We start from the raw sequence: 24,297 nt of genomic DNA on the forward strand, positions 1-24,297 counted from the left end.
AGGCTCTGTGTTGACAGCACAGAGCCTGCTTGGGATTCTCTCTCTCTTTCCTCCTCCTCTGCTCATACACTCTCCCTCTCTCTATCTCTAAATAAACATTTCTTAAAAAAAAAGGAAAATAGCAAGTATTGGCAACAATGTGGAGAAATTAGAACCCTGTGCATTGCTGGTAAGGATGCAAAATGGGGCAGCCACTGTGGAAAATTGATATGGCCTCTTGACAAGTTAAATGGAATTACTAAATGATCCAGCAATTCTATGTCTATGGATCTATCTGAAAGAATTGAGAGCAGAAAATCAAATAGATACTTAAATGCCAATGTTCTTAGTAGCATTACTGACAATAGCCAAAAGGCAGAAATGACACAAATGTCCATCAACAGATGAATGGATTAAATTAAACGTGGCATATACCTACCATGGAATATTATTCAGCCATAAAGAGGAGGGACATTCTGACATGTGCTATAACATGGATGAAACTTGAACACATTACACTTAATGAAATAAGCCATACACGAAAGGGCAAATACTGTATAATTCCACTTGTATGAGGTTCCTAGAATAGGCAAATTCATAGAGACAGAAAGTAGAATAGAGAACACCAGGGGGGAGGGGGTGGGATATGGGGAGTTGTTGTTTAATAGATATACAGTTTCTGTTAGGGATAGTGAACAAGTTTGGAAATCAAAGTGGTGATGGCTGCATAACATTATGAAAATTCTTAATGCCACCTAATTGTATGCTCAAAATGGGTAAAATTATCTATCTATCTATATATATATATATATATAGTTATATATATTTTACCACAATAAAAAAAATCAAGTTAAAAACACGCAAATTCTTGGGCCCCGTCCCAGACATGCTGAATCAGAAGCTCTGAAGATGGGGCCTAGCCTTCTGCTTTAATAAGTCCTCCAAGTGATTCTGACGCATTCTAGAGCTTGAGAACCACTGATTCAAAGAAATCTGAAGTTAGTGCCAAAGTTAGAATAGAGGCAGAATAAAATTTCTACCAAGAAAAACATACTGCATCTGCACCCTTATTGCTAGGTGTGGTTTTGAGCTAGAAAGACCCAGCCAACACTCTGTGTACCTGGAGCGGGGGCGGGGAGGAGGGAGGGAAGGGGAAGGAAACTTCACCTTGGTAAATTTTGTGTAGTTTCAGATAACCAAGGATACCAAAATTGGTACTATTAATGTGGTTTCTTTAAAGCCAAGGATCAAAAAATATGTGCCCATAAAATGTCTGACAAACTCCCTCCATGGCCAAGGCTTGTCCAGTGAGGGTACTAGTTACCTTTATGAGCAGTTTTTTAAGGAAGTTTATTTAAACTCACATATTTTATCAGTTAGAATCCGCTGTAGGTCTTTCAGATGAAGGGAATCAAGTGCAAAGATTATAGAAGGACAGAGAAAATAAGCAGGGTACAATGAAGGACCCCAGAAACTAGGAACAGCAGGAAGTCATTTACCTCTCCTGGGGTTGGAGATTCAACAGGATGGGGCAATATTGCCAAAGCCCAGAAGGCCAGGGGCATCTGGCTCTGATAAAGAAAGGGCTGTCAGGGGTGTCTGGGTGGCTCAGTCAGTTAAGCATCTGACATCAGTCCAGGTCATGATCTCAGGGTTCGTGAGTTCGAATCCTGCATGGGGCTCTCTGTTGTCAGCACAGAGCCTGCTTTGGATCCTCTGTCCCCTCCTTCACTCTCGCATGCATGTGCACTCTCTCTCTCTCTCAAAAATTAATAAATATTTAAAAAAAGAAAGGGTTGTCTGACAGGAGACAGAGCCATGAAGGCCACAGCCCAGAGATGCCCAGAGATTCCACAGGAAGCTTAGAGAGGTGGAGAATTATGCTGGTTTCTCCCTTCTTCCTCCCCTCCTATTAGTGTCTTTACTGACTGCTCCCACCGGGCAGCCAAGGGGCAAGGGAGTCTGGGAATGTCCCATGTAGTACAATACAGAACAACGGAAGTGGCTGATCTGAGATCAAACTGGCAGTCAAGGGGCAAATAGGGCATGAACAAGAAAGATGTGTCTCTTTCCACTGGAAGGAGTAGCACATTCAGAACTAGAACATTCAAATTTGGGGCCAGCTCTATTGTCTAAGATCTGAAGGAAACTGAACAAGTCAGTTCACCTTCTTCAGCTCCAGATTCTTTTCTATAAATAAGTGGTAGCTATATGATCGACCTCTCAAATTTGTTGTAATTATCAAGCGGAAGGATGCATTTGCACATGCTTGTCAACTGTTGTCAACCATCATATGAACATGGTGGTATTACTGCTAAAAGCAGAACCAATTTGAAGTTTTCATTCACTCTGAGAAAGTAGAATTAAGGCACCACCATCAACCTTCCAAAGAAGAAGCAGAATATCTCTGCCCACCTCTCCCCTTCATCACTCCATCCCACTTCAAAACCTGAATTCTGGAAAGCCAGGTTGGTTTAACAATGGGGTAACTCAAGCATGAAGGACTCTTCAATTCTGTCTCCAAAAAAAACATTGGCTGGATATTTGGGCAGATGGTTTCTGAACTGGTATCTTCATACCTGGGGTCAAAATGTGGACCATAGCTATATGACATGACAAGTTAACTATTTTCTCGGCTGTGAAACTAGAAGTTTAGGGCAATGCTATGCCTAAAATTATTTTCAGTTATAACATTTGTCTTTCCAGTGTATATTTTAATTTCTATTTTATTGAGAAAAGCTTTGCCATGAATGGGACAAAGCCACCAAGACTGTAAAGATCCTTATGACATTTGCCTCTTGCTGCTCTAATGACTGCTTTTGAGAATATTAGTATAGAAATATATCAAGAGGGAAGACAGCTGACATAGTTTCTGTTAACATCCTTATATATTTTCCTATTTGATTTTCTAAATTGAATAATTATGCTCAAGCCCATCAGCAGGTGGTGATTCCTAATCAGGGATCATCTTTGTAGGACTGCGAGGACTTGGCTGCAGCAGGTTTAGTGACTTTGGCAGGGCCACAGAGCTGGAAACATCCAATGCAAACAGACCAGGACTTCTCAACATCAAAGGACAGTGGAGTCAGATCTTAACAGCATTTCCGAGATCTTACTCTTCCAGCAGGCAGCAGCAGGCAGGAAGGACTGATTCATCAAAAGGCATAAGCAGGGACGCCTGGATGGCTCACTCGGTTGAGCATCTGACTTCGGCTTAGGTCATGATCTCATGGTTCATGAGTTCAAGCCCCATATCTGGCTCGGTCCTGTCAGTGCAGAACCCAATTCAGATCCTCTGTGCCCCCCTCTCTGTCCCTTCCCTGACTGTGCTCTCAAAAATAAATAATTTTTTTTTAAAAAACGCATAAGCAACCCTGGGAGTCCTAGAGGGTATTTGGAGAGGGGAAACCTAGGAAAAGCCCGGACTTCATCATCATTTTGCAAGCAAAAGGGTGTATGTTTGGGTATAAATATGTGACCCTATTTCATTGTCACAGATGGGTAAGGCCAAGAATCTTATGTTACAAAAGGAAATAATAGCAAGACGTGGTTGTCTGCAAGGGTTTGTTTTGTTTGTTTGTTTGTTTAACTATTGTCTTACACTTGTTTCCCATGGCGTGGACTTGTAACAAATCACAGTGGGAAGAATCTTTGTGGCTGATTCAATAATATCTGGATATCCATGGCAATCTAGAAGCCAGGCATTCTAAGGAAAGTAAAATAGGAACTAAAATAAGGAGAACTCAGACTTTCCAGTCAGACAAACTGAGGGTAGGAGGCTGTAAGTGGGTTCCGCGGAGGCTCCATAGGCTACATTTGTTTGGGACACTGAGAAGAATTTTAGTAGCACCTGGTAAATGAATGCATCGTCACCATTCTGATTATGTTATTGCAGTGTGCCTTTGAAAGAAGTTCTTGTACTTACATCTAAGTACTTACATCTTTTTTTTTAATGTTTATTTCTTTTGAGAGAGAGAGACTGCAAGCAGAGGAGGGACCGAAAGAGAGGGAGAGAGAATTCCAAGCATGCTCCACATGCACAGTGCAGAGCTGGATGCAGGGCTCAAGTCCACAAACTGTGAAATCATGACCTGAGCCAAAATCAACAGATGGACACTTAACCAACTGAGCCACGTAGGCACCCCTTACATCTGTTTTGATTTTACATGATCAATAAGCACCCTGAGTACTCTTAATTGCTACCAAGAGCCACTGAGCTCCCTGTCTTAGTGCGTGTCTCTGTCCCTTGGGAGCATCCTCTTCTTCTAAAGCTGGCCAGCCTTGGTAGCTAACCTCTTTGGCTCTCTTCCATCTCCCCAAGTCTGAATTGTGATGATTATAAGTTTCCAATGTTAATCAAGGCCTAAGATATTAAGTCAGCCAAATCAATAAAAGCTTTGTATAATTAAAGTTGAGCACCTCTTTTTGTGCTTGAGAAAAAGCCATAATGATGTCCTTGCTCTTTAGAAAGGGTTGGTTCAAGTCTAAAGATTTTCAATATGTTCAAATTTCCAAAGAGATTTGTTTCCCAGAGAGCCAAAGGAAAAATGATAAAATGAATTCGAGAGTACTGTATTGGTGAGAACTGTAAAGATAATTACTGATAATTACCCACATTAGTCACATTCTATCCATTCTCTTTGCTTTTTTTTTTCTAAAAAACTAGAAAGGGAACCCAATAAAACAAATCTGTGATAATGGAACAGATCCCTTTATGAAGTATAAGTACACTTGAGATATAAATCCAAATGACAGTGCTGTAACTGCCAGCTGATGTTCAAATATTCTGTCCAAGTTAGATGCTGAGGTGACACTCTATAAAGATATGGATCACTGATGTTCATAAGTACTTCTCCTTGGGTGCCCTTGGGGTGGCATGGAGTTCTCCCAAGGAAGACCATGGTAGGATTCTGGGCATTCTATTTACAGAGTGTGATACGGAGCACTGCCTTCTATCTGGCTCTAGAAGCACGGGGGCTCTGGGCACACAGAGGGCAGCACCATTGATGAGTATAATGCTATTAATAGTACTCATCATGTTTAATGAGGTCTTGGGAATCAATGATGGTACCTCATGAATACACACTGCACCTGACTAGCTGATTGGTATTTATCAAAAGTCTGTGGCATTTTCAATGTTGTGCAAAATCACAGAACTATTATTATCAAATATGTGATTCCATGGAGCTTTCAAAACAGTAGAGTTGTATTCATGTGCAACCTTCTACATATGAGGACCCATATGCAGGGACAATATTCAAAATATTTAACAACCTGTATGGCCCAACTACCAACCAATCAGATGCCAGTCAACAACAATTCATGCAGCCTTACTTCTGCTTATTGGCTGTGCACCAGTTCTGCTATGTTGGATTCTTTAGAATCTGAGTGCATTACAGGACATCTCCCATAGACTGATTACCAACCCCAGAACTCAAATGAGAAGACCAAATCATCTTGAGGTCTTTAGCCTTAACTGTAAAAGGGTATAGAGATGTAGATGCAGAATAGTCAAAAAAGAGATGAAAGAAAGGACTTGAAACATTTACCTTTAAGGCCCCTTACAGAATCTCTTGTCAGAGAGAGAAGCCCCATTGTAGCAACAGTTCTGACCACACATGCTTTAATTTAGCGTATATTTTGGTAGAACAATTTGAATGAAGAGATCAAATTTTATTGCTAGAGAAAGAGCTCATTATTTGTCATGCAGAAGTTTAGGTCAGCATGATTGTTTCCAGGATATACGAGGGCAGAGACCTGCTGATCTCCCAAGATACTAGGTTCCACTACCACTCATTTCCTTCCTGAGCAGGGAGCCAGACCCAGGGTCTGGAGGGCACAGCAGGAAACTGAAGAGAGCCCAGCTTGTCCTTCCTGTGACATTAGGTAGCAAGAACGGCCCACTTCTCTGTGATAACCCATAATTATCCCTACTCAAAGTCAGCCTTGCCTGTATAGTTTGAATAGTCTGAAGGTCAGGAAGGTGCAGAGGGAAGCAAACTCATCCACTGTGGAATACCATCTAGTATTGAGGCTGGTAGACAAATTGGAAAAGCTTGGAGTAAACAGTGTGGTCAAGGTGGCAGTAATAATAGAGAAATCTATTCTGGATAAGACGTAGGTTTTACCTTCTCAAAAGTAAAAGGACAGATTAGATTAAATAGCCCTCCCCCTATAGATTATAGGGGTACAAATGTGCAAAAGGGATAATATTCAAAGAACTTTTCCTTTTATTTATTAATAGAATGTTAAGAAAATAAACAATCACATCTTTTTAGGGTATAATTAAAGGAAGAATAGTCTCCTTTTCATAGTATACAGGAACAGAATAGTAAAATAATAAAATATGGAATTTGTAAGTTAAAACTGCCCCCTCACCCAGCTTGAACTTGTTTAGAAGACTTTTCTTTTTTTTTTTTTTTTTTTAAAGTAGGCTCCATGCCCAGTGTGGAGCCTAACGTGGGGCTTGAATTTACCACCCTGAGATCAAAACCTAAGCTGAGATCCAGAGTTGGATGCTTAACCAACTGAGGCACCCAGGCACTCCTGTTTTAGAAGTCTTTTAGCTGTTTAGGTGAGAATCACCTGCAAAATGGAAGAAAATCTCCTTTAAAGTCACCTGATTATAGGGGCGCCTGGGTGGCGCAGTCGGTTAAGCGTCCGACTTCAGCCAGGTCACGATCTCGCGGTCTGGGAGTTCGAGCCCCGCGTCGGGCTCTGGGCTGATGGCTCAGAGCCTGGAGCCTGTTTCCGATTCTGTGTCTCCCTCTCTCTCTGCCCCTCCCCCGTTCATGCTCTGTCTCTCTCTGTCCCAAAAATAAATAAACGTTGAAAAAAAAAATAAAATAAAGTCACCTGATTATAGATGCTAACAACACCTGCAAAATACCTTCATAGCAACACTAGATCATTGTCTGATCCAGTAACTGGGTAGATAGCTTCGTCAAAGTTGACATGTAAAGCTAGCCACGTCAACCTGGCACCCACACACATCTCCTTAAACCGTACCTAATCTGTGTGTCAGTGATTGCCCTCCGGAGCTCATCCTTTTTATCTATCTCAGGACGCTTTGCCCCAGCAATTCTCTCTGTAGCTCCTGTGTCATGAATTTCCCTCTCTACTGGATTCTTCTCATCAGCAGAAAAATATACATTATTTTTCCCACATTAAAAACCCCTCTTCTAAGTGACTGATAATGGGTACAAAGTTTCTTTTTGGGGTACTGGAAATGTTCTAAAATTGATTTTGGTGATGGTTACACAATGCTGAATATACTAAATACTAAAAACCACTGATGTGTATACTTGAAATGGTGTACACATACAAATGAATTGTATGTATGTGAAGTGTATCTCAATAGAGCTATTATTAAAAAGGAGGATGCTGGCAAATATGATATCCAAATATTTGAAATTGGGTAGGATAAGTTGCAATCCTATTTCAACTACTTTAACGAAAGCTATGAAAATATTTGCAAATGTATCCGATGAAAATGATATAAATACCATTTATTCATTAATAAAAATATAAGGGAGAAAACGAAGATAGAAAATTAGAGTACATTCATTAAAAAAGCCCTCTCTTGACATCACTCCTTCCAGGTGCCATTTTATTCCTCCCCTTCCCTTTGCACCCAAAGTGTATTTTAAGAATTGTCTCTACTGTTTTTCTTCAATCCCTCTTTCCCAACACTTCTTTGAATTTACTCCATTCAAGCTATCACCACACCACTTCAATAAAACTGTCTTCAGGGACACCAGCAACCTCTGTGGAGTTCTATCTGATGGTCAATTCTCAGTTCTGATCTTATTTGTCCTATCGGCCATATTTGACACAGTTTGCCAACCATTTCCTTGTTATCCTTGCTACACAGCTACAATAGTGCAGTGTAACAAATCACCCCCAAACTCAGTAGTTAAAAACATTTACTTTGCCCATTCATCTGTGGGTCACAAGAGGGGTCTTCTCAACAGGGGCTGGGCTCCAGGCAGCAGGATGGGCTCAGGTCTTTCTTGGACCAGCGAACTCACTAGGCCATGCTTCTAATCTCATGTTGACGACAGACTGCAAGGAATCAAGTGGAAACACAGGATACCTGTAAGGTCTAGACTCATAACAGACACTGGCTTTTTCACCTAAATCCTATCAGCCAAAGAAAATAGTGTCTTTGAGCCCCAAATCAAAGGACGCTTAAATATGTTGTCATATTACAATGTCATATGGTAAAGAGCCAGGAAACAGAGAGGGCTGAAGACTGGGGGTCTTTATTTTAACCCACTATGCTGAACCACTTCAATGGTTTCCAGAAGTCTACAATCTACTAGTTTTACTCTTACCCTTTGGCTGCTCCTTTCCAGCAGTGGAATTGGAATGTCTCAAGGATCAGTCCTAAGACTTCTTCTCTAGCTATAGTGATTCTTTTGGTGATCTCATTAGATTTATGGTTTTAAAAACTGTCTATATTTTTAATGGCTCCCCATTTGCATTTTCACTCTGATCTCTCCCCTGGACTCTAGATCATATACCCAACTATCTACATTTGAATTCCTAACAGTAATTTTAAATGTAACATATCTAAAAATAAAATCCTGATCTTCTCCTTAAGCTATCCCCCATGTACGTCTGCCTAATGGCAACTCTCTCCTTCCAGAGAGTCATTCTTTCCTTTTTCTTGTCATCATCATCTCTTATATTTTAATAGCCTCTTCCTTCCTAGAATCTGTTTTCAATACGGCAGCTGGAGTAAGTTTTTAAGAAAATGCATCAGATAATGTCATTTTTCTGCTCAAAACCCTTCAATGGCCCCTCAACTTACCTATGGACTTTAAAGTCCTGTGCAATCTGATTTTCTGTTATTCTTTGACTCTATTTCTTTTCCCCTCCTCATTCACTCTGCTCCAACCACATGAACTTCCTTGATGTTCCTTGAACATGCCAACTATCTTCTGCCCCAGGGCCTTCGCATTTGTTACACCTACTCCTGGAACTCTCTTCCCCCCAATATACCCATGCTTGTTCCTTAACCTCATTCACATCCTTGCTCAGATGTTACCTTATGCAATGAGACCTGGCCTACATACATTTTATTTATTTATACCACACTGTAAATTATAATGCTTATCTCCGTCACCCTGGTTTTCCCAGCTTTTTTTTGTTTTTCTGTAGCATTACTTATCACCACCTGACAGACCATAGATTTTACCTATTTGTTATCTGTTTCTCCTAGGCAGAGACATAAGTTTCATGACAGCAAGAACTTTTGTTCTGTATCTTCAGAATGTGGGATTGTGCCTGGCACTTGGTATGTATTCAATAAATATTTGATGAACGGTGGGATGGGTGGATATGCAGCATTGAAGAATTTGGTTAACCTGCATAGTGATATATAATCTTCTTCATTCATTGTGGTTGAATTTAAGGATTACTCAAACTGACCTACTTTAAATGTCTCAGTAAAAAGTGACTACCTGCCAAGTGTTATTAGCATCATGGGTACGGATGGAATCATCCAGGAAGTACATACACATGGAGAAAAGAAGAGGGCAAGGATTCTCTTGTTCTTCCTCTATCCACCTGTCTGGCTACTTTCTATTCCTCCTTAAAGCACCACATTTAGTAGAAGCCATTTCCAGTAAAAACACTGGGGCTATGGGAGAGTTATTTCCCCTGTGAAGAGAATTAGTATCTCTGCAAATCAGGGCAAAACAAATCTCCAGGGGAGATGTGGGTCTCACTGTGAGTGCAGCCATTAATTCCAGTTCTGACATTCATATAAGGTACTAGTTAACATAGAAGGGGGTGTAGGGCAGGGGCTAAAAGCCCAGACACCAGTCGGGGCGCCTGGGTGGCTCAGTCATTTAGGCATCTAACTTCGGCTCAGGTCATGATCTCACGGTCTGTGAATTCAAGCCCCACGTCGGGCTCTGTGCTGACAGCTCAGGCTGGAGCCTGCTTCCGATTCTGTGTCTCCCTCTCTCTCTGCCCCTCCCCTGCTCATGCTCTGTCTCTCTCTCTCTGTCAAAAATAAGTAAACATTAAAAAAAAAATTAAAAGCCCAGACACCAGAGCCGAAATCCCTTGGCTCAAACTGTGGCTCCACACTTAATGGTCATGTGACCTTGGCAAGCAACCTAAACTTTCAGTTCCTCATTTTGTCATCTGTGCAATGCATTTAATAACAATAGGTACCTGATAGAGTTATTGGAAAGACTAAGTGAATTAATGTCGACAAGGCACTTAGGACATATATATAATACTATGTGCCATACATATATATGACATGTAGCAGATACTATGTAAGTGACAGTGATAATGGCGCTATTTGGGGCTAGGATCTGAGTACGACATGGAGTTATTGCTTCCTTGCATGCAAACCCAGGACTGGGCTACACACTGCTTTGTGTTCCCAGGGTACCCTGCATGCACCTGTTGGAGCACTCCCAGCATTGTGCTGATGTTATCTGTTTATGAATCTATCTTCCCCACTTGACCATAAACATTCAACGTTTAGGACCAGGTCTAATTCATCTTGGTAATCCACCTGATGTGGCACGTGTCACATAGAAAACACTCCTGTGTCTCTGGGGCCAGGACCTTAACCGGGTAAAGCCGGCTAGATATAAACTAATAAAATAAATGATAGGGAACAATTGCCCTCTGGGAATACTGAGTGGCAGCAACTATGCCACATTAGTCTATCGTCATGCAGAAAAGTGGGCTGGGTGCTTTCTATCAATCCATTTCCCAACAAATCTATTGTTTCTTTTGCTGCCGTACCGTATTATCACACACCGAGTAGCTTAAAGCAACATGAGGGTATTATTTTATAGTTCTGCAGGTTTTAAGGCTGGAACGGGCTTCGCTGGGCTCAAATTAAGATGTAGGCAGGGCTGCATTCTTTTCTGGAGACGCTAAAGGAGAGTTGGTTTCCTTCCCTTTGCACCTTCTAGAGGCTGCCCACATTCCTTGGCTTGTGGCTCCCTTCCTTCGTCTCCAAAGCCAGCAATGGCTGGTGATTCTCTTTCACATTGCTTCCAAAAATCTTCTTTTAGGCCTCCCTTCTGCACTTTTAGGAATTCCTGTGATTACATTAGGCCCACCCACAAAATCCGGGAAAATCCCCTCTGTTAAAGTCAGTTGATTAGCAGCCTTCATTCTATCTGCCACCTTAAATCCACAGATTCCAGGGATTAGGACATGGGTATCTTTGCGGTGCCATTATTCAGCTTACCACAAGGCAGAAATATGGATATAAAAATAAATTGTGGATTCCTCTATTGTTTTCTCTGATGTAGGGCCTTTCATTCGCCGGGTTTGTTTTTCCTCTCACACTGTTGGCCCTTCTCACATGCTTGCGGATTTATGGTGAGCTCATCTTCTCTGCGAGATTTCTTCTGCAAACATTCTGTTTCTCAGTGACCTCAGGACCATGGCTGCTGGGTTCTCTTGAGGTGGTCTCCCATACAATAGCCACAGTGGTTTCTCAGCACAGGGAGCGGGGCAGAATCTTCTGAGGGAGAAACCTGCATACTTCCTTCCTGAGGTGCCCTCCTTTGCAGCCTCTACCTCCCGCAAGCCTGATTGCAGCCAAAAGGAACGGTATTTGCCTTTCCCCAAATGTAAGACACCCTTTCAGTTTCCAAGCTTACTAGACCTTCCTTTAAGACACTGTAAAGCAAAAAAAGAAGTAGGTGCAAGAAGCTGGATACCAAAGCCATTGGGTGAGAAGAAACCTGTTTGTTATTGGGCAGGCAAAACTGGTCACATCTCTCAGGTAACCTTTAACATTCTGTTTGTTACCAGAGGCCTTCCCCAGTTCTTGATAATAATAGGAGCTGACACTTACTTGTAACTTTCCCCGACTTTCATTTTATTTTAATTTTAGAGTAATCAACATACAGTGTTATGTTTCAGGTGTAAAATATAGTGATTCAACAATTCTATACATTACTCAGTGCTCATCACGATAAGCATACTCTTAATCCCCTTCACCTATTTCACCCATCCCCCCACCCCAGTGTGAACCATCAGTTTGTTCTCTCTAGAGTCTGTTTTTTGGTTTGTCTCTCTCTCTCTCTCTCTCTCTCTCTCTCTCTCTCTCTCTCTTTTTTGTCCATTTGATTTGCTTCTTAAATTCCATATATGAATGAAATCATTTGGTGTTTGTCTTTCTCTGACTGGCTTATTTCATTTAGCGTTATACTCTCTAGATCCATCCATGTTGTTGCAAATGGCAAGATTTCATTCTTTTTTATGCCTGAATAATATATATGTGTGTATGTGTGTATGTGTGTGTGTGTGTGTGTGTGTGTGTGACACACACACGCACACATCTCACATCTTTATCCATTCATCTATCAACGGACCCAAGTGGGTTACTTCCATAATTGGGCTATTGTAAATAATGCAGCAATAAGCATAAGGGTGCATTAATCTTTTTGAATAAGAGCTGACATTTACATAGCATTTGTCATGTGCCAGGAGCTGTTCTAAGCACTTGGCATATATTAACTCATTTACTTCTCACAACAAAGCTTTATATCCCTGCCTTGCTGGTGGGTTTACAGAGAGGTTAAATAACCTTTCCTGGATTACTCAATGTCTTGTGAGCAACAACATCAAAATAAAGACATGATATGAAGGAAGTAGGCAATCCTGTGAGAAGTTGCACACAAATATCATTTAACAATGACCATTTATTTAACAAATATCATTTAACAACTTTTACTCATTTATTTCTCTCAATGAGCCAAGCAACAACTGCAAGAAAGCAAAAGGAGATAGCTGGTGATGGCCCACACCACCTGTTTCGGGACTGACTAGTGTCTCTCAATGGCTTGGCTGCCACTTATTCCAGCCAGCAGGTCTGGTGGGCTCTGCTTGTCAAGGTCTTTACTCCAATCTTCACCAGGGGTGAGGTCATGGTCACTATGTGGTAGACCGAAACCCCTGACAGTTGGGGATATATGTTCATCATGGCTTGGCTGGCTAGCCCCATGTTCTGACTGGGGAGGCCAAGCGCTCTGGGTGCGCCTCACCATCTATTGGTTTGCTCTTGCATCAACCCTATTCAGGTGAGCTACACCCAAACTTACATAAGCCGTTGCATCATTACATGTGCATTATTAGCTATTTATGCCATTCCTTATCAATACCTTCCAGAACTTTCTGGAACTTTTCTAGACTTGTCTATGACTTTCGGGGATAGCAGGTATTTATCTCTTTTGAGGAGAAAGCCACATGCTAATCCATAATACACACACACACACACACACACACATATAGGCACACATACATACACACATATATGATTTTATTTATTTATTTATTTTTAATTTTTTTAAATGTTTTATTTATTTTTGAGAGCAAGACAGACTACTAGAGGGGCAGGGGCAGAGAGAGAGAGAGGGAGACACAGAATCCGAAGCAGGCTCCAGGCTTTGAGCTGTCAGCACAGAGCCCGACACGGGGCTCGAACTCACAGACTGTGAAATCATGACCTGAGCCGAAGTCGGACACTTAACCGACTGAGCCACCCAGGCGCCCTGACACATATATGATTTTAATTACTTTTGTAAAAAATGTTTATAAAGAAAAGAATGTTTTGGTGGGAAACCTTGTTTACCACTTTTTTAAAGCACAGAAAATAGGTTTTTATATATTTCTGTCTGTCAAAATGTAGGATGTGGTACCCTTTAATCACACATAGCTAATTAGTGACAAAGCTAGGATTCATATCCATGCAGTCTAAATGCAAAATCCACATTCTTTGTTTTAAGTTTATTTATTTATTTTGAGAGAGAGAGAGTAAGGGAGGGGCAGAGACAAGGAGGGATAGAGAGAGAATCCCAAGCACTGTCAATGTGGAGCCCAACATGGGGCTCAAAGTCAGGAATCACGAGATCATGATTTGAGCCGAAATCAAGAGTCAGACACTTAACCGACTGAGCCACCCAGGTGCCCCCAGAATCCATTCTTTACTACTATATTATATTGCCTCTCTGCCTGGAATTAATACTTCACATCAAAGTGACTAGTCTCAAGTGTATAGACCACACCCGGAGAAAACCCAATTTATCAGAGGGCAGACTATAGACGTCTTAGGAACAGTATCCAGAGACCCAGCTATGGAAGAGATATCTTACAAAGCAACTGAAAATCTAATAAGCTAATATATAGGGATCTTTAAATTACTGTAATTTTATTGCATTGTAGTAAATTGTTTAGCTTTTCCTTTTAATGAAACTTCCTCAGATACAATGTGGTTAGCATGATTGCAGCTGTTGGAATTTTTGCACATCTATGGCTTTACAAGATAATATTCTCCTGGGTTTCTGAATAGCAATTCAGCTAAAGTTCCTCTCAGCTTAGTACTACTTTCATAGAGAAATCTGGGCCCTGGGCATAATGGCTATTTCTGACTTAAGAATAACACCTTCAAAGGCCAGGTGAGGAAATGGCACCGCCTCACTTAATCTATAGCTCTAGTCTGCGCTTCTGAGTTTGCAGAGAAGGCTTTGCTCAGAGCATAGAAGAATAAGTGGACTTAGTAGATCTAAAATTCTACCAGTGAACTTGGATTTGGGGCAGATCAATGAGAAGTGCATGGATGGAATAACCACACCAAGTCTAGTTGAAATTTGGCAACTGCAAGTTTATGACTGTGTAACTTACAAAGTGTGTTCATATGATCCCTCTGGGGGAAAAACAAACATTACATCACAGTCCAGAAGGCAAGTGCCCTTTGAGTTGGTGGTTCTTTCTTTTGTGTCAACAATAATGCTTCAGAGAGTGCTCTGTGCTCACATTTTTATGCCACATGGACATGACTGTTCTGAAAATATTTTTGAAAGTGATAGGGTGCCACATAACTATGATCCTCAATAATTCTTGGAGATAGTCAGAGTATCTGACTATCTGTATAAAATCTTGAATTTTCAGATGAGGAAACAATTAAACCTGATCTTTCTTTGTTTAAGATTCCCATTACATGTAAAATGTTGGATATTTATTCCCAGCCACTCTCTTTGTCACAGAGGAAGTTGTAAGGAGATAGCATCAATAGTGGCAACACCTTATGTATACCACATAAGAGAATCAAATTAACACTGGGGAAGTGCTTACAAAACACCAGGTCTTTTAATCCTCATGGCAATGCTACAATAAAATCAGAATTTTTGAATGACAGAGCTGAAGCCTACCTGCCAAGATTAACCAACTAGTAATCCTCAGAGATGTGATTCAAGCAGGTTTGACTTCAGACTTTGCTCTTTTCATTAGCGTACAATGCATCCCTCATGGAATTGTGTGTAGCTGTAAAAGATTAGGTAATGATATCTGCCCTTTCCTGTTTAGAGCTGAACATTAGTCCAAATAAACCTAAACCTTATAAATACTTAATGTTAAGTACCTTTACTACTTTCCACTGGAGGGGGAAAAGGCAATTTCCAAGTGAGCAAATGCATTTTCAGACCTAGTTTACCAGTAGAATAGTTTCAGGCAATTTGGCCTGTTTCTCTTTATCCAGCAGAAATTTTCTTATTTATTTTGTACTGATAAACAGACACAGTAGATGCATGTGAATCAGGGTAAACATTACTACTTCTCATGATCTATGAGTAATTGGACATCAGGGACCAGGTGGGATATTCCTTATGCCTCCCATTCAGGAAGAAGGCCATCCATAGTCAATGGGGCACGAGGTGAGTTACGAGCATCTAATGTATTATGTTAATAAACCCCTTTTCTCAATACTATCCTGTGCTGTGAACTAAGATTCAAAACCAGGAGAGGGGCGCCTGGGTGTCTCAGTCAGTTTAGCATCTGACTCTTGATTTCAGCTCAGGTCATGATCTCATGGTTTTTGTGAGTTTGAGCCCTGCACCTGACAGTGGAATTCTCCCTCTCTCCTTCTGCCCTTCCCCCCACCCCCCTCCCCCCAAAATAAAGAAATAAACTTAAACAAAAAACACCAACATTGAAAACCAGGAGAATGTGTATTGTGGGCAGATGTCAGTTGTACTGATGGAGTTTTCCTATCCAGCCACACATTTCTGAACAATGGCACAGATTTGTAAAACAGATGCATACAGTTGAGAGTTATAATCTGTAATCCCAGATAAGATGATAACAAATATCACTCAATATTATGTTACTGACCTTGTTTTATGTAGATGGTATTTCTAAATAAACCTACCTGTTTATTTAGGTGGGAATATTAACATCACAGTAATTATATTTAATAATGAACATATGAAACAATACCTGGTTTAATATTCTGCAATGACCAATTTCTACTTGACCCATGTAATCCTTGTCCTTTCTTAAGACACAATTGCTATGTATGTCCCCTCTATTGGAATAATTCTGTTTTGTCTAAACTTCCACAATGTGTAGTTGACTATTAAATAGGAAGCAGGAAATGGACACTGCACTGAGATTATCCCATGCACTGACACATCTCTTTTGATGGCAGATCAAAAAAGTAGGTACAGGCAGAAGAAACAGAGAAAAAGCAGTTACTAAAGAATGGCATCTAAAGGTGAATGATGGATAGCAGTCAAGTTTTTATCTTAGTTTGGGAGGGAGAGAGAACAGAGGCGAGAGGATTGGGGAAGAAAGGTTCAGCTAAAAAGAATTCAAAAGGAACATATTCATAATTATTAGAGTCAAACTTTAGGTGAGAAATAAAAGTACAGAGATAACATAATAGAAAAATCATAATTTTAATAGTTAACAATTATGGAACTATTAATTCGATTTTGCAGAGGAGAACGTGAGATGCAGAGTGGTTAAACAGTTTACCCAAATTTACACAGCTAGTAAATTACGAAGTTTGAATTCCAATCCTGGCAATCTGAACTATTTATTTATTTATTTATTATTTTTTATTTTGAGACAGAGAGAATCTCAAGCAGGCTCTTCACTGCCAGCACAGAGCCCCATGCAGGGCTGGAACTCAGGAACCGTGGGATCATGAACTGAGCCTAAGTCAAGAGTCCCACGCTTAACGACTGAGGTACTCAGGCGTCCCCTGAACCACTATTTTAAAATGGAATATTAATAAAGTGGACAGAGCGAGAATACTTACTTACAGGAAGGGACATTGAGACCAAGAGAATAACGGGGGGGGGGGGAGTAGCTGGGGGGAAGGGGAGAGGATGGGGGGCTCCATTAAAAAAAATTACCAATGGGCTAAATATAGTTATGTTTTAGGAACGGTCAGAGCGCTTTGTGTACATTTGTTCATTTAATTCTGCTAACAATTCTGTGTGGTAGGTACTCACAGTTCCATTTCTCAGACAAGGCCACCTGAGACATGACAAGCGATACAGTCCCTTCTTGCATTGAGTTACGCCTTAGGAGCACGCTCCGGAGCAAGATACGGAAGACTGAAGGAGACGTGGCGACAGAACCGAGCAGGGCAAGGCAAGCAAACTGAAAGCGAGAATGGAGGAAAGAAAAGTGCCTCATTTATGGAGTGGTCTGCTCCAACTTTCAAATCTCCGCAGCCGGCCCGCCAAGGCTTCACAAAGCCCGCCCCTCAGTCACAAAACCCGCCCCTCGGTCACAAAGCCACGCCCCGCTCTTCGGCTTTTCTCTGAGCTCCCAATACTTCCCTCCTTCTCTTTGGCCCCTCCCACTCCGCTCCGCATCATTTCCTGTGCGCTGGATGCTAATTGGCCTAGCGGTCGGAAGTGAGGGCGGGCGGTGGGGCCGTTGCCGCAGTGACAGTGCTGGGGGAGTCCGAAGATGGCGGCGTCGCGTCGCTCTCAGCATCATCACCACCATCATCAACAACAGCTCCAGCCCGCCCCAGGGGCTTCGGCGCCGCCGCCGCCACCTCCACCCCCACTCAGCCCTGGCCTGGCCCCGGGGACCACACCAGCCTCCCCAACGGCGGGTGGCCTGGCCCCCTTCGCCTCCCCGCGGCACGGCCTAGCGCTGCCGGAGGGGGATGGCAGTCGGGATCCGCCCGACAGGCCTCGATCCCCGGAGCCGGTTGACAGTACCAGCTGTTGCAGTACCACCAGCACAATCTGTACGGCCGCCGCCGCTCCCGTGGCCCCGGCGGTTTCCGCTTCATCTGCCGTCGGGGTCGCTCCCAACCCAGCCGGCGGTGGCAGTAACAATTCACCGTCGTCCTCTTCTTCCCCGACTTCTTCCTCATCTTCCTCTCCATCCTCCCCCGGATCGAGCTTGGCGGAGAGCCCCGAGGCGGCAGGAGTTAGCACCACAGCAACATTGGGGCCTGGGGCAGCGGGACCTGGGCCAGGGGTCCCAGCAGTAAGCGGGGCCTTACGGGAACTGTTGGAGGCCTGTCGCAATGGGGACGTGTCCCGGGTAAAGAGGCTGGTGGACGCGGCAAACGTGAATGCTAAGGACATGGCCGGCCGGAAGTCTTCTCCCCTGCACTTCGCTGCAGGTCAGAGACTTTTGTTTATTAAGGGTTTGGTCTTGGGGACAGGGGTCTGGGTAGGGATGGAAAACAAGTTATGATAGAATAAAGTGGGGGCGTGGTTATGGTTCTTCAACACCTCACCGGAAGTCTAGAGGTTCCTTTCTTTAGGATAGTGCCTGGATGACGGGGGCGTGGTGGGGGAATGTGTGAATTCATTCTTTTTTAGCGTTAGCATAGTGATACTTGTACCCGTTTCCAAACTCCCTTAGAGATCGTCTCCAGATATGGGTATACTTAAACTTTTTCGGTTACGAGTGTGAAGGAATAAAGTTAGATTTGGGCAGTCTTAAGAGTTTTGTCGTTTGTTTACTAGTTTATTTCGTTTTTACAACACGGGTATGTTCCATGAGGATAGTCTAGACCAAAAGAAGTTTAATGTAACTCAACAAGTGTTTAAGAATCTATGGTACTCTTAGTAAGCCAATGAAAGATATAAATGAAGTATGTGAAACTTTCCCCCTTTCTCAAGGAGTTTACAGCCTAATTGGGTAGATTCAAATATGCCTATATGAAACAACTGGAGAAGAATGTTTGGATGCATATGTGATGGTAGAAGAAATAAAGGGTTTGAAGTCCTGGACACTCCTATTTGTTACTTGTCTGATAGACAGTTTACCTTATCTCAATTGCCTCGGTTTTCTTGTGGACAAAAATGATATACTAAGTTTGTGTGAGGATTTAGTGAGAAGCATCTGGCACATTAGTTTTCCAAAAAAACCCTGCTAGTTCCTAAACTCTGGACCACACACTTTTTGTGTGTGTTTGTTTTTTTTTTTTTAATCAAGTAATTGGCCATTGTCTTTTAAAAATACCTAGTCTATTTTTATAAAATACAGATAGGTATTAAAAAAAGGGTCATAATCTCACTGCCCAGATATCTACTATTGATATTCTGAAATATAAAGAAAATAATGTTATATACATTAGAAACGTTAAAAATGTATATGCTCTATATACATTATAAAATTCATATAGGACAGAAATGTACACAATGAAAAAGCACACACACGCACACACACACACACACACACACACACACACACATCAAAGATAACACACCGAAGATACCTCCTGTTAAGGTTCTTGCTATGTTGGCAATACATATCACTTTTTCAGTTTGTTCTATTTATGGTAAAAGATATGTTAGGAACTATGTGTATTATATATTTTTTACCCCAACTTGAAAGATATTATTACCCTCATTTTATAGATGACAGACATGAAGCACTTATTATTAAAATAAGTTCAAATTCACACAGAGAATCATGGAACCTGGATTTGAACTGTTTGATTTTAGAGTTTGTGTAATCAAGCTAAAACTATTAAAACCAATACCTGGGTTAAGGTCACTTTTCACTTTGTGAGTGTGTGTGATGGAAAGTTTCTGCTTTTGCACTGTTTGGGGGGAAGAAGTAACTGGGGCATAAACTCTAAGAGTAGCATTCACACATTTTTTTTATTGCAGTCTATACTTAGAAATCTATTTTACATTGCTTCACACACGTAGAAACTGAATCAAAAGTTTTAGGAAATAATACTTTCCTTTATTACATGTGTTGTCTTCTTATATTTTATATCCTATTCCATTTCATTTTTAACAAATGTTGTTTGTAGTTTGTTAATGGGTCATGGTCAGCAATATGAGAAACAGGAAATCATTATTAGATTACTGGATCCATTTTTGATGTATAGACACTATAGATAGTATAGATACTATTAGGTATTTAGTGAATTGAATCATAAACAGGCCCATATAGTAGATATTTGCTCAAGGGTGTTGCTTATTTTAGATGAAATAGCATTTATTTTTCTTTAGGTCAAATGAAAGCTCTGAGTCTGATATAATAAGTCAACTGAGGTTTGCTTTTGCATACATTATTCCAAACTTGACTAGTTCAGCACATATCACAAATCTTGTCATTCCTCACTGTACCACATTATAAGTAATTGTTAACAGAGGATAGTTATGTGTATATCTGTGATAATGTACTTATTTAGGATCAGTCACACATGAAACAGTGCTTGGCTTCTAAATCAACTTCGGTGTGCTACAATAGTTACTTTTTATTCTGTTTTAGAGTTTTATGTGTACCCAATAAGTTACAAGACAATAACACACAGGCCTGTAATTATGTTGTAATTATGAGAACCTGACTTTTAACTGTTTTTTTAAGAAAAATTTTTTAGTTTCGTTGTGGAAAACAGATAAACACAGTAAAACTACATGGTATAAAAACATAACACTCCGCAGTTTATCATACTTCCATATTTGTGTGCATTGCGTAGTGTTGGATGAGTGGTTAAGAATAATTCTCAGTTGACTCTTGGTTAGAATCTAGTAATGGGATTGTCATAGAAAAACTGTTTTAAAGAGGAAATTGGAACAATCCCTTGGGTGGAGAAGTTTAAAAACCGTAATTCATTTGTTCCACAAATGTTTTGTTACTTGTCATAGGTCAGGTGTTAAATACCAACACAATTTTGATGTGGTAGATAGGGCTATCTAAGCCCTTACGGAGCTTACAGTCTAATAGGGAAGACTAAACAAGAACAGCAGTAATAACAAAACCCCATAAAGTGTGTAACCTGGAGTTATCGGAATATACTTTAGTGGAGGAGGCAGTAGGGTTTCTTGTCCTGGTTTTACAGCGTTTAAGGAAGTCTTTTTAGACAGAGAGGGATTTAAAGGATGGGTCCAATCTAGCCAAGCAAAGATTGGAAAGGAAGACTGTTAATTAATGCCTTTGTTTCCATTGAGAAGTGAGTCTACAGTTCTATAGAATGAAATGAAATCATTTTCAAGATCTCAAGTGGTATGAAGTCATATTTAAATCCTTATAACTTTTATTATTATTTTTATTTATTTTTTTTAACGTTTATTTATTTTTGAGACAGAGAGAGACAGAGCATGAATGGGGGAGGGTCAGAGAGAGAGGGAGACACAGACTCTGAAACAGGCTCCAGGCTCTGAGCGGTCAGCACAGAGCCCGACACGGGGCTCGAACTCACGGACCGCGAGATCGTGACCTGAGCCGAAGTCGGCCGCTTAACCGACTGAGCCACCCAGGCGCCCCATAACTTTTATTATTAAAAAAAAAACTTATTTATTTATTTTGAGAGAGGGAGGAGAGGAACAAAAAGGGAGAGAGAGAATCCCAAGCAGACTCTGCAGTTAGTGCAGAGCCCCACACAGGGCTCAAGCCCATGAAACGTGAAATCATGACCTGAACCGAAACCAAAATATTTTTAAAAGTTATAAGGATTTAGGGGTGCCTTGGTAGCTTAACCCATGGAGTCACTGAGGCACCCCTAAATCCTTATAACTTTTAAAAATATTATCATAATTCTTTCCAGATGCAGAATTAAACATTTTTTTCTATCCCATTTTGGACCGTGATAATTATTTATTTAAAATATGGCTTAGACACAATAATGGAATCACTCTGTCCATAATTAGAAACGTAATCTCCAGTTTCCATTGTTTATGTAGATTCTCAAAATACTATTTCTAGTGCCTTCTTAAGATGGCCATATCAAAAGGACCCGGTCTTTTCATTGTTGACTAGAGTTTATATAAGACTTTCTCCTACAGATAAGATCCTTGACCCTGATTTTCTGTTATTTAAAGGACAGCAGGCAAAGCTATATAAATAGTATCAATTTGGAGTGTTCAGTTCAGTTCCTAGTGACATATTTTTGTTACAAGGACCAGTATGTTCTCATGTGATCTCTTTTAAAGAAAAGTTTAGATGGGTTTAAAAAAAAAAAAAAAAAAAAAACTTGAATGAAGCATTGAATTCTGAGATTTTGTAGTATTTAAATTGATAAACTTTTGAAATAGGCTTCCCAAGTAGTTAATTAACCTAAGATTAGGATATGTAATACGAGGCACTTCAGTATCAAACCCAGCAAATTATGTATGGCAGTTTTATGCTTTCTTTTGACTTTGATGGTGCAAATGAAGTTCCTACACCTGAAAAAAAGACACATAAAAAACATCACGTTTTCTGAGCTGTTGCCCATCAATGGCTAAGAAAATGAGTCGGAACCCTTCAGTCCTGGAGTGGGAATCTTGTTTAACATTGTTAACATTGTTTGGTAAACTCCTTGATTATACTTTCAAGCAAATGCCCTGCCTCAGAGTTTAAGAAGGATCTAATTTGTAAAAGGAACTAGCTTCATAAATGTCTTTCCATTTTATCTTTTATTTAGTGTTTTCTTAAAATCTTATGCTTTAAGGTACCATTTAAAAAAAAAGTTACATTGAACTTTTAGTTAGAAAGATGTGGTAAGTTTCTCTTTCTTCTACTTTAACTATGTCACTCTTTGGAGGCAAGTGATTTAAAGAACAAAATAGCTATTTGTAAGATGTTATATAAAACTAGTCAACAATAGAGGAGTGTTTATATAAATTAAAATACTGTGTAATTTCTATTACATATGTATCTGCTTGTATATTCTTCTATCAATCTATTTGGGGGGGTAGTTTAGTGTAAATTGCAAGCATCTGTGCACCTTCCCTAAGTATGCGAATATATGCATATTATTATCTAGAGTTCAGTGTTTGTTTACAAAGTTGTGTTTTAATGTAAAATCTGTACAAATCTTATTTGTACATTCACTGAGTTCTTTTTAAGTAATTTTTTTAAGTTTATTTATTTTGAGAGAGAGAAAGAGAGAGAGAGAGAGAAAGAGAGAGAGAGAGAGAATGTGTGCAAGCAGGGGAGGGGCAGAGAGAGAGGGAGAGAGAATCCCAAGCAGGCTCCTCACTGTCAGCACAGAGCCAGTTGCGGGGCTCGATCTCACAAATTGTGAGATCATGGCCTGAGCTGAAAGCAAGAGTCGGATGCTTAAGTGATTGAACCACCCAGGTGCCCCCATTCACTGAGTTTTGACAAATGTGACAACTCAGACCCTTTTGGAAAGTCATCATAACCTCAGAACGTTCCTTCATGCCCATTTCCTCAATCCCTGTCCCAGATGCAAATATTGTTCTTTTTGTCCACTCTAGATTATAAGTTGCCTGTTTTAAAAGTTCATAAAAATGGAGTCCTATAATATCTACTCTTTTTCTGTAAGATATATTTTGCTCAGCTGATGTTTTTGATGTTGTAACATGTATCAGTGGCTCCTTTTTACTGCTGAATAGTATTTCATCATATGAATGTGCTATAGTTGGTTTGTTTCTTCTCCTATTGATGAACTTTTAGGGTATTTCCAGTTTTGGACTTTAATGAAGGAAGCTGCTATGAACATTCTTGTAAAAAACATTTTTTTGTGTGTGGACATAGACTTTCTTTCTCTTGCGCATATACCTAGTGTTGAAATTGGTGGGCTTAGGGTAGGTAAATACTCAGTTTTAATAAACTTACAGACGTTTTCCCAAAGTGGATGTGTCATGTTACATTTCCATTAATGTAATATGTAAGAGTTCTAGCTGTTCTGTATCTTCATCATTTCATGTTCTCAGATGTTTTAATTTTATCTTATTGTGATTTTATTTTGCATTTCCCTGAAGTCTAACGTTGAAGACTTTTTTCATCTGTTTAGTTGCCATTTATATATGTTTTATGAAGTTTTGTCTTTTTAAAAATTGGACAAAGTTTACTTTCATTGGGTTCATCTTTTTATGTTGAATTTTGGGAGTACTTTATATAGTTGCGTGTTAATCCTTCGTTAGCTATATGTTACACATGTGCTGATCCGTTATTAATAAGTCCTTTGAATGGAAGTTTCAAATTTAATTTAATTTATGTTATTTGTATGTTTATTTTATAGTTATTGCTTTCTGTGACCTATGACTGGGGTAAGAACTTTCACCTATTCCCAAGTAACAAAGATAGATGTTTCTTACTAAA

The 24,297-nt window shown here is 40.3% G+C and overlaps 1 protein-coding gene and 1 long non-coding RNA gene across 3 annotated transcripts in view; one reads left to right on the forward strand and one right to left on the reverse strand.

Annotated features, from left to right (window-relative positions):
- The window catches only part of LOC105260481, a 95,500-nt gene extending 78,049 nt beyond the window's left edge, over positions 1-17,451 (reverse strand). The window contains exons 1-3 of the long non-coding RNA XR_006596392.1: positions 17,265-17,451; positions 15,180-15,291; positions 7,909-8,043 (exon numbers count right to left, since the gene is read on the reverse strand). This is a non-coding gene — a long non-coding RNA (uncharacterized LOC105260481). The remainder of the gene's footprint in view (positions 1-7,908; positions 8,044-15,179; positions 15,292-17,264) is intronic.
- A 279-nt stretch (positions 17,452-17,730) lies between these two features.
- TNKS (tankyrase) overlaps positions 17,731-24,297 on the forward strand; it is a 214,348-nt gene continuing 207,781 nt past the window's right edge. For both annotated transcript variants that reach the window (XM_011281425.4, XM_023252430.2), the window contains exon 1: positions 17,731-18,403. In XM_011281425.4, coding sequence (XP_011279727.2) covers positions 17,731-18,403 — 673 coding nt within the window. The remainder of the gene's footprint in view (positions 18,404-24,297) is intronic.

The sequence above is a fragment of the Felis catus genome, chromosome B1 (assembly GCF_018350175.1).
Source record: "Felis catus isolate Fca126 chromosome B1, F.catus_Fca126_mat1.0, whole genome shotgun sequence".
Taxonomy (NCBI): Eukaryota; Metazoa; Chordata; class Mammalia; order Carnivora; family Felidae; genus Felis; species Felis catus.